Below are 10174 nucleotides of genomic sequence, written 5' to 3'. Positions count from 1 at the left end.
GGGAGGATGGGTGGGAAGGGAGGGATAAGGGCAGGGAAAAAGAAAGGGGGCATTACGATTAGCATGTATAATGTTGGGGGGGGCATGGGGAGGGCTGTGCAACACAGAGAAGACGAGTAGTGATTCTACAGCATCTTACTATGCTGATGGACAGTGACTGTAATGGGGTGTGGGGGGGGACTTGGTGAAGGGGGGAGCCTACTAAACATAATGTTCGTCATGTAATTGTAGATTGGGATTTAGTGTGCAAATGATTCATCTTCCTGGAACCAACCTCAAGAGTCCATGGTGTCCTAAGATAGGGCAGTGAACAACAAAACAGAATCACTTTTATGGCCACATACATGCAGCACCAGTAATAGCTATCCAGGGGTTGTCTTTAATTTCCTTCCCCCTTTCCAATGTAGCATTAGCCGTGCAAATGCCTCCATGAGCTCTCCTCTTACTTATCAGTGTAGACACAACAAAGCTTAAGTTCTAAAAACCCCAAGTGGAAAAAGTCATGTTTGAGGCAGTCACGGAAATCTACATCTGGGGGACTAGGTGATGATATTACCAAGGGCTCATTGTTCCCATTCAAGTGCCCGGACAGCACTGGTTATGCAGGCAAAGGTCTCTGTTTTTTCAAAAGTGCACACAGATAAAGATGTAGAGATGAAAGGACCCATATGTCTGGAGTTTCACTTATCACAGCAAGAAGAGGAGGTGGAGCGAGGAAGAGAGGAGGAACGCAGGAAAGAAGGAAGGATGGGAGGGAGGAAAGAAGGTGGATGAAGCAAGTTTGGTCAAATCCTGGTGAACGATGAAGCTCGGTGATGGTTTTTATGGGGGTCTGTTAGAGTTCTCTGGCCATTGTTTAGTGTATTTGAGTATTTTCATGACAAACTTTTTTTTTGTAAAAGACAAACAAGTGGAACCTCTTCACACAAATCGCAGCGATGTAAATCACCCCTTATGTGTGTAAATTCAAGTTAATAAAATGTCTTTCCAGACTTCATTCTGATGCCATAAGAATTCTGGGCAGATTGTTTTTATTTTAGCAAGCACCACTAGTCATAGTGATGGTCCCCCTATATGCGTCCAGGAAAGTGAGGCTCAGATGACTCATGCCACCCCATCTTGCACATCTCTGTGGGCCCAGTGGTGCAGGGTGGGGGCACATGGGTGTTGGGGAAGGAGGTGGGTCCGTTGGGAAATTTCTGAGATGTGCACGGCCTCCTGAGGGTGAGTCGGGAATCTGACTACAGGAAAGGAGGCATTTCCTCAGATTTATTAACTGAACAGGACACAGAAAACAGAATTCACAACTTTATTGAAAATACAAAAACATGCCCTAAAACAGAGGGGCAAGAACTTTGGGCTGCTGAAACTTCAGCGGGCATTTGGGGAATGATGCTTGATGGTGAGATATGAGTGCGAATGTGGCTCAAAAGCACGCAGTGCCACACAGATCATTCCTGAGAAAATGGGGACTTCAAAAAGAACACAGATGGTAAGGCACCAGGCCTTGCCCCCTAAGGCCAGGCACGGGGAAGCCTACGTGGGAGCAACCAGGGCAGAACAGGCAAGACAAGAGGAGGAAAGTCCCGCAGGTTCAGCAGAGGCTGCCCCGGTGGTCCTGGCTCCGGAAGAACCCATATGACATCCAGCTCTTGAAGAATGGAGGCATCGCACAGTCCGAACAAGGTTAAGACCACGGTGCGGCCGAGCAGCACGGGCTGCGGCAATCTAAACCTTAATGGCCTCTGTTGTCTTCTCCAAATGGCCCTCCTCCTCCTGAACCAAACCTTCAATCGCAGAGAAGAAAGGAATTGGTTGAGTACACTGAGCATTTAATGTGCTCCACGTAAACACACAGCAGGCAGTGCTCCAGGCCCGTGACATTTAAACCGCATCCGGACAAGCTTTTCCCTTCCTGCTAAGACTGCAGGAAAGTGGCCACTGTGGCCTCCCTTCAGCGCACCCCAGTGACCGCCCACTGTGTGCCAGGCTGGGGCTTGGCTTTCTGCTTCGACCCTCTCCTCCCGACTGCCATGTCACTTCCCCACGCTTAGAAGCTGAGGAACTGCACTCTGCCCCTGCCGGGACTGCAACTACCCCTGGGATGGCTGTGCCCTGACAACTGCCCTCAGCTGTCCAGCTGCCACTGACCCGTACTCACTAGACCAGTGGCACCCTGCTTGCGGGGGAACAAGTGGGTGCCTTTCAAGTCATACTGAGGGGAACAGCACCCATTTGGAGAAGGCTGTGTTCAGGGTCCACTAAAGAGCCAAAAGGATGAGCCCGTTGAATCTTTCAACAGAAGCTTTCCGCCAAGGATGAAGGAAGGCCCATCCACCCTCTGAAACCTCTCCAGAGTGAAAACGATGGTACCGCAGGGAGGCTGGGTCACGGGGGCCCAGGGAGTTTGTGGCTTGTCTTGCTGGGACACAGTGTCCACCTGAAGCCTGGACACTGCCTTCGCCTTGCAGAAGTCGGGGGTAACGGGTGCTTACGCTAAGTGCGACCAACCTCAGCAAACCTCTTAAACCCTTGCCCAGCCCAGCGTCTGGGGGGAAGGAGGCACACCGCGGTCAGGGCCGTCAGTTCTGCACGCTCCACCCTGTTCCACCCTGCAGACCTTTCTGGGCCCAGGCCTGGGTTGGCTCTCTCTGCTCTGGCTGCAGGTCCAGGATGCAGGGCCATAGCCTCTGTTGCCCAGCACGGTGGGGTCCCCAGGCCCTGCTCCTCCCCCAGGAGATCCCCATGCCCTCCCTCATTCTGAGGGCAAGGACGTGGCGCTGACCTTTCAGGCAGGTAGCCAGCAACTGTGTGGGTCACAGAAGGGCTCCTCCCCAATATCTGCCAACAATTAACAGCCACAAATAAAGCCTGCCCTTCGCACTCCACTGTCCCCTCAGCATCTGAGTTAGGGAACTATGTTGGATCTCACATTTCTGGGAGTTCCTGGTCTGCGCCATTGTCAGGAGACAGAGGGCCCCCCCTCCCCCATCTGTGCCCTCAGATTCGCTCTGCCATCTCAGCATGTGGGTCCTTCTGCTGCATGAACAGGCAGTCTGCAACAGCCAGGGCCAAGGAGCTCGTCTGGGGGAGCCCAGGTGTACTAGTGGTCAAATCTGCATAAACATAACCAAAACGCAGAGCAGGCGACTGAGGTACAGGCCACTACTGGTTCCATATTACTAATCCTGGTTTCTTATTCAAACAGCTCCTGCTGTATGTGCAAAGTAGAGTGTGGGGCAGCCGCCATTAAAATACCGTCGGGGCAAATACTGTCTGAGCTCGCTCATACGTGGGACCTTACAAACAGAGGAAAGGAAAAACAAAATCCTAGAACAGGAGATGAAGATTTGCAGTTACCAGAGGCAGGGCTGCGGGAGGGGGCATTTGGAGTAGGGCGGTCCTCTTCCAAAAGACACAAGCTACCCTTTACAGTGTTAAGTGAGTCCTGGAGAAGGTAATGTACAACATGATGCCTGTAGTTCACACTGCTGTATGGCACACAGGGAAGCCAAGAGAAGAAATCCTAAGAGTTCTCATCACATGCAAAACACACTTTTTCTTTCTTTCTCCGTAGCCTTGAAACACAATTTTTCTTTCTTTCTTTGTAGCCTTATGGTAGATGTTAACTACACTTACGGTGGTAATCATTTCACAACATGTATAAGTCAAGTCCTATTGCTGTGCACCTTAACCTTATACAGTGCTGTATGTCAACTATATTTCAATAAAACTAGGGACCACGTCCTAGGGAAGTTCGGGCAGTAGAGTTTGGAAATGGATGGAAACCTCAGGTCGCTCTCCTTATTTGTTTCTGCCGTGTCCCCTTTCTTCCAGACCCCCACTGACCGAGCACTTTGCCTCCAGGGAGGGGAACCGACTCGCCGGGACGTCAGGGTTGCTCTTCCTCTGAGCTTGCTTCGCCTGCTTGAGGAAGCAGAGGCCTGGGCCTCCCTAGTCCTGGCCTGACCCGCCTGGGAGCCCAGCCCCCGGCCTTAGGCTGCCAGCACCCAGCGGCCTGCTTTGTTGGGCTGCTTTCCTGGCCCCCTGCCTGCCACCAGATCTGCTGCCTGCTTCCTTCACTGCACTCAATATATCTACCTGTGTGTGTGTGTCTGTGCGTGTGTGAGTGTGTGTCTACCAGGTAAAGGATGCACGGATCCAAGACCACGTGAAATTCTCATTCACAGTTTCTTTTAACTTCAAAATGACAAACTCTCAGCCTGAGGGAATCTCGCCGCCACCTCTCAGTTACTGCTCTTACCCATTTTATGGATTAAATTAGAGCCTTAAAATACTTTGATTGCTCGCTCGTTGGAACCTTCTGTTTATGTATCTATCAGGGCCAAAGAGGATGAAGTACATTCGTATATACATATTCCTGTATACAAGGAATGGTATATTATGGCAATTTGTTTTTCCTTTAGGAAACCAGGTTCCCCTGGTAATGGGAAATTTCCAAATGCTGCCGTTCATCTGTCCTGTTTGGCACCCACCAAATCCCCAAAGTTCAAAACTTATTTCCTAAATAGGAAGAAGGCAACAGAAACACAGGAATGTCAGAAAGCGTAGGACAAGGGTGTCCAAGCCCCGCAGCAGGTTTTAGAATTGCTGCCCTGACTAACTGCTTTTTCGGGTGCACTCACCTGCACTGTGGCTTCAGACACATCCACGATTCCTGCAAGTTCCTGTCTGAGGGGACAAAATCACAAGTGTTCAGCGTTTGGACTAGTGGATGAATTTAAGTATAGGATGCGATCTCATTAATACTTTTTCCTTTTCAGGGAAATGTCAGTGATTTATTTTATGGACCAATTTCTGCAGTAGGAAAACTCACACCATGTCAAGATTTACAGTGAAATTAAGTCAACACAAAGCAGTTAAGAAAAGCCAAGTGTCCCAGGAAAAGGAGGCACGGTCCAAGACCACATGAAAATCTCATTCACAGTTTATTTTAATGGTACGAACTTCAACATGAGTAAAACCCTCGGCCTGAGGAAATATCGCCCCACTTCTCAATTACTGATCTTACCCCTTTCTATGGATTAAATTAGAGCCTTGAAACACCTTGATCGCTCACTCGCTCGACGTAACCCTCTGTATCTGTGTGTCTATCAGGGCCAAGGAGGCTGAAGTACATCCCTGGTAGACGTGAATGGACGGCACAAACTCTCTGCAGTTCACTCTCTGGTTCTGCTTAGCTTCCATTTTTCTGTGAGCCGCTGCCCCCATCCTCTGCACTACACTGTTCTGTACTATCCAGGCTGAAGCTTCCTTTAGGGACAGTTTTACCTCAAGAGCGAACGTTATGGAATGCAGAGAAATTACTAAATCATGATAAACGCTTTTCAGATGCAGCGCAGCGTTTACAAATGTAAAAGTCAATACCGAAACGACCCACAGTGAACTGATTTATCAAAATGTGAAAGAAAGGTAGGGACCCTGCCCTGATTTGCCCCTGCCGCGATTCTAGCACAACAGAGGAGCGCGGCTTGGTTTACCTCAATCCTGTGCACAACTATTTCCCTTGATTCCCGAAAGGCAGGGCCCTGACCCCCACCCTAGGACCCAGGTGTACAGGAGGGGACCCCAGCAGTCCTCCAGGTGGCTTTTAGCTCGAAAGGGGCGGAGGCATGTGGGAACCAAACGGGCCCCTGGGGCAGCCCACAAGCCCGGGGGTAAATTCGCGCCAAGCGGGGCTGTCGCTTACCGCAGGGCCGTGCTGGGATAGCCAGTGTGCTGGAAAACGTACTCCATTAGCAGCAGTTGGGAGTACGTGCAGGGGTGACGCTGGGCCCGCTGCGGCTCTTCTCTGGGCTCTGGATCCCCGATGGCGGCCTGCGCGGGCTGCTCCTCCTGCCCCGCCTCTCCAGGCTCTCTAGCTTCACGGCTGCCAGTGCCAACGGCCTCGAGGTTTCGCACCTCCACCAGGCCAGGGGCTTGGCCGCCATGGTCGCCGCCGCCGCCTTCTTGCTCTCCGCCTTCCGCAGGCCTCGCTTCTGCAAAGGAAGAAAGCCAAAGGTGAAGATCAGGGCGCTGGGGCCCAGGCTGTGGGAAGGAGGACATGAGGGGCAGCATCTAAGGGGTGTCCTGTCCGCCCGCCTCCCCCATGGATTCTTTCTTGGGAGTTGGCTGCAGTACATGTCCCGTCTGGCACCGACCACGCAGCTCTTCGCGGTCGTCCTCGGCTTCCCGTCTGCGAAAGCGGGCAAATTCGCGGCGGCACGGGGGCAGAGGCTCCATGTCCTGAGTGCGCACTCGAGGAGGCTGTGTGCGTCTGCAGATTCTGCGCTGGGCTCTCCTCAGATTCCTGGGACACAGAAAGCGCCAAGATGGCGGCCAACCTCCTTCCCCTTCCTTCTGACGCCTAGAAAGGCTTACAATGTGTCTAGCTGTACACGGGCTATGGTTTTTGCAACAACTCCTGGGGATGGGGGCAGGCCGAGGTGCGCATGCGTCCATCGACGGTTACAGTGTATCTAGTTGTACCGGGGCTCTGATGTTTTGCGACACTTCCTGGGGCTTGGGCCTGCCGGGGGGGGGGGGGGGGGGGGGGGCGCCCACCACCTGCTCCATCGCCTCCTCCCCAAGGCCTCCCACGACCCCTGCCACTCTGAGGCTCTCGGGCGCGGGCGGCTGGGCTGCTTCCGGAGGCGCCGCTGTGGCCGCCACGCTGACGGCTGAGGCCATTCTGGTCCCGGCCGGAGAGCCAACGCGCGAGCCAGAGCGGCGGCCCGGCGGGGGGCGGGCGGCTCTCCTGGGCTCGGCGCTCCTCGACCAACTGCGGCGCTTCCCCGCGGAGCATCCCCTTCACGGCTGCGCGAACCAGGCTCCGGAGCCGTTGTAGCCGCGACAATAGGGGGCGCTCTCGTGAGCGGGGCCTTGGCGTCCCGAACCTGATGCCACGCTCCCGCCCGAAGCCACGGAAACCCGGCCAACAGTTCCAGGCAAGCCGACAGACTGCAGCCCAGCGCAGTCTCTCTCCCCGGCTCCGGAGGAAGCAAACACACAAGCCAGCCCCTCCCCCTCACCTCTCCGGTTCAGACACGCCCTCACTTGCCCAGGTAGTCACCCATTGACAGTGGGGTGAGCTTCTCTCCACCCCCGAGGATATGCAAATGCACCAAAGCCAGGCCAGACACCCGCGAAATGTTACAATTTTACCCACGATGCATTTTTAAATGTTTTTTATTTACACCCACTTATTCTTTTATGTAATACTATGTTAGTTGTAAAACGGCGATTGGCATGATGAAAATTGAAGGAATTCGTACAAGTCCCAAACAGAAAGAACAAATCCACTCACATCTCACAAAGATGAAATAATCAGGGCTGATATCGGTGATATTCAATGCTGGTTGATATTCTCACAGACATCCCTACGCACACAAGTATAGAGAAGAAAGGGTGAATGGATGAGTGTACACAGAGAGAGAATCTAGTAAGACTGGAATCATACCGCATATGCTTCTAAAAAATAAAAAGTACTAAATATAAAATTTACTTCATTTAACAGAAGAAAAAGAAAGAAAAGAGATAGAAAGAACTGCTGAACCTGAGAAAAGTATTTCTTGACCACAAGAGACATTAGTCTCACAAAATTCCCTTTTCTCCAGGCTCCAGTGAGCTTGTCCCTGAGACATAATGTTTCTTAATAGTCTCCCAAGATGCCCACCTATCATTAAAAACAGCTGCAGAAATGTGCCAACAAGTGCAATTAGGTCAAGTGAGGCCTGCTTCATTACCATGGGGCCTCCTGTCCTGGACACTCGTGACGTCCTGGTCCTCACTGGTTAGAAATTGGAGATCAGAACTGGGCAAGCAGAGTGAATCGCTAAAAGAACCAGAATATGTGACTCCTTAAGCGAGCTTCTTTCCATTACGCCACATATGCCTCAGGGTATGCGGTGGCGCTAAGATATATATTATGGAGTAATATTTCTGAGGACTTCCTCTGTAGCTAGACATGGTGCTAGGTACTTAACGTATGTCATGTCATTTACTCTTCTCATCAGTTCTATGACATAGGTATTGCTATTATTCCCATCTTGTAGACAGTCTCCACACAGAAGTCCTCCCTAATGTATATATGCATGCATATACATACACATATATTTACTTATATTACATAGAATATATTTATACTTTACTTACATATAATATCCATATATATACATACACTTACTTATATACAAGGACCAGAAGTATTTTTTTCTTTAGAAAATCACATTCTCTGGTAGTGGGAAATTCCTACAAGCTGGGTTTTACATATCCCATTTTCCACCCACGAAGAGCTAAGGTTCAAAACTTATTTTCCAAACATGGCTAATTGTTTTTTGTTCAATATTATTTTCATTTATACTGACCTGCCTGCTGGCTTCAGTCACATGCATGCATCTTGCAAGCTCCTTTCTGAGCGGAGAAAACCACAAACATTCAGCATATGAAGTTGTAGATGAAATTAAATACACCATAGTCAGTTCATGGTTGCTTTCATTTATTCATTTTTTATTTTTTTAAATTAAGGTATCATTGATAGACAGTCTTACGAAGGTTTCACAGACAACATTGTGATTTCAACGTTCATCCATACTACATGATCGCTTTTAAATACTCAACCCACAATACCTCTCCCCTTGTATATTACTCTGTAGTACCCAGATGGTCTTCTCTCCACACTAAATTTAAGGGGCACCAAAAACTCAGGATTCTGGATAAATGACGCTTTTTGCACGACTTTTAAAAATCCAAATTATTATTATGAACGCGTTAACAAAAACTTGAAGATAGGATCTGACCCGCCACTTGCACAACCAGCCATGCCTTACTCTTCTCACCTTGATCATGACCCTGGCTCCAATCAACCACTGTATTCAAAAACCTGGCTTCTGCTGAAGTGTCCCTGCTTCATTCATTTTAATGACACATGAAAATAATTACCTTGGTGCCCAAGGGCAGGAGGTCTCCCAGTTGCCTTGGGACCCCCAACTGGCCTTTGGCTTAGGAAGGGAGGGAAGAGGCTCCGAGAGAGAGAAAGAAGCCTGGGTCCAGCCAGTGCTCCCTGGAAAGTGAGCGTGCCTGAGCATGCTGCTTACCAAGCCAGCATGGCCAAGTAGGGAATTCGTTGTAAAACGCTCTCCCACTCCTGTCGCTGCAACACATGAAAGTGGGACGGTAGAGGGTCTGCTGCCTGTCCCCAGGCTGCCTGGGCTCCAGCCCACCGTCCTCCCAGAACACTCCATCCACGGGGCTAGCAGCTCCCACGCCAACATGGCCCTTTGCTGGTGCTCCTGCTCCTTCCTTAGGTTTGCACTGTATTTCCTCCTCGTCTTCTGATGCAATCAACGAGATCACAGGAGGTTTTGCATCTGGAAAGGGGGAAAGGCAAATAGACAAATGCTCCGCTGTCCCACGGAAAGTTTATTTCCTATTGTTGGCTGAAGCACCTGTCACCATCCAGGCACTGACCATACAGCTAATTCTCCCCAGTACTCATTGACTCCCGGGTAGTCATTTTCATCCCTGCTGCACCAGGGCAGAGACTATCTTCATGTAGCCGTGCCTCTCTGCAGACTCTGCGTGGGGATCCATGGCAACCCCAGGCTGGGGTCCACAGGTGTAGCCAGCAGCCCAGTCAGGTGCTCTAGGGGTGTCTGGGCGCAGTGACAGTGTGTGGGTCTCAGGTTCAAAGCACGCGTACTACATGTTAGTCACGGGCTACTCGCTTTTTCACTGCCAGTTGCAGTAGGTGGGGCCTGCTGGTGCATGCATGTTAGTGGGCGACCATCAAATATAAAATGTTGTTCATAAATATAAAGAACCCTTACAAATATAAATTTTATATGGCATTTGAATGCATGGTAAAAAACATATTTGCTCTTAGAATCATGTGCACTACTAAGAAATCTTACAGAGAATGCCCTTAGTGGTTCTTATCAACTTCAAAAAAGTTTTAGATGTTTTTGCATTTTATATGTTTATGTAAATATAAAAACACTTAGGAATAACTTTGTTTTATATAAAATAAATATAACCAACCTAAAATTTTTATATTCAGAATTATTGAATTCTTAAAATATGGGCATATTTACATTTTAATATATAATTAAAACCTAAATGTATGATTAACATAAAATGTATTTAGAATATAATTATTGAACTATCAAAATATAAA

The 10174-nt window shown here is 49.6% G+C and overlaps 1 protein-coding gene across 1 annotated transcript; it reads right to left on the bottom strand.

The window, feature by feature from the left end:
- Window positions 1-1315: 1315 nt before the first annotated feature.
- LOC130681956 (rhox homeobox family member 2B-like) lies at window positions 1316-6491 on the bottom strand. Its single transcript, XM_057495842.1, has 4 exons — window positions 6162-6491; window positions 5711-5999; window positions 4647-4692; window positions 1316-1787 (listed from the first exon to the last, which is right to left on the bottom strand). Exons 1-4 carry the CDS (start codon window positions 6460-6462, stop codon window positions 1515-1517), a joined length of 909 nt encoding a protein of 302 aa, XP_057351825.1. The 5' UTR covers window positions 6463-6491; the 3' UTR covers window positions 1316-1514.
- Window positions 6492-10174: the final 3683 nt, after the last annotated feature.

Source organism: Manis pentadactyla, chromosome X (assembly GCF_030020395.1).
Source record: "Manis pentadactyla isolate mManPen7 chromosome X, mManPen7.hap1, whole genome shotgun sequence".
NCBI lineage: Eukaryota > Metazoa > Chordata > Mammalia > Pholidota > Manidae > Manis > Manis pentadactyla.
Note: the sequence above shows the minus strand (reverse complement) of the source record. Positions and strands in the feature narration are given on the sequence as shown.

Coding starts and splice junctions, on each gene's coding strand:
- LOC130681956 (XM_057495842.1), bottom strand. CDS start 6,462: ATGGACGCATGCGCACCTCGGCCTGCCCCCATCCCCAGGAGTTGTTGC. Junction 4,693..5,710: donor TATCCCAGCACGGCCCTGCG/GTAAGCGACAGC, acceptor TTGTCCCCTCAG/ACAGGAACTTGCAGGAATCG. Junction 1,788..4,646: donor TGTCTGAAGCCACAGTGCAG/GTGAGTGCACCC, acceptor CTGCGATTGAAG/GTTTGGTTCAGGAGGAGGAG.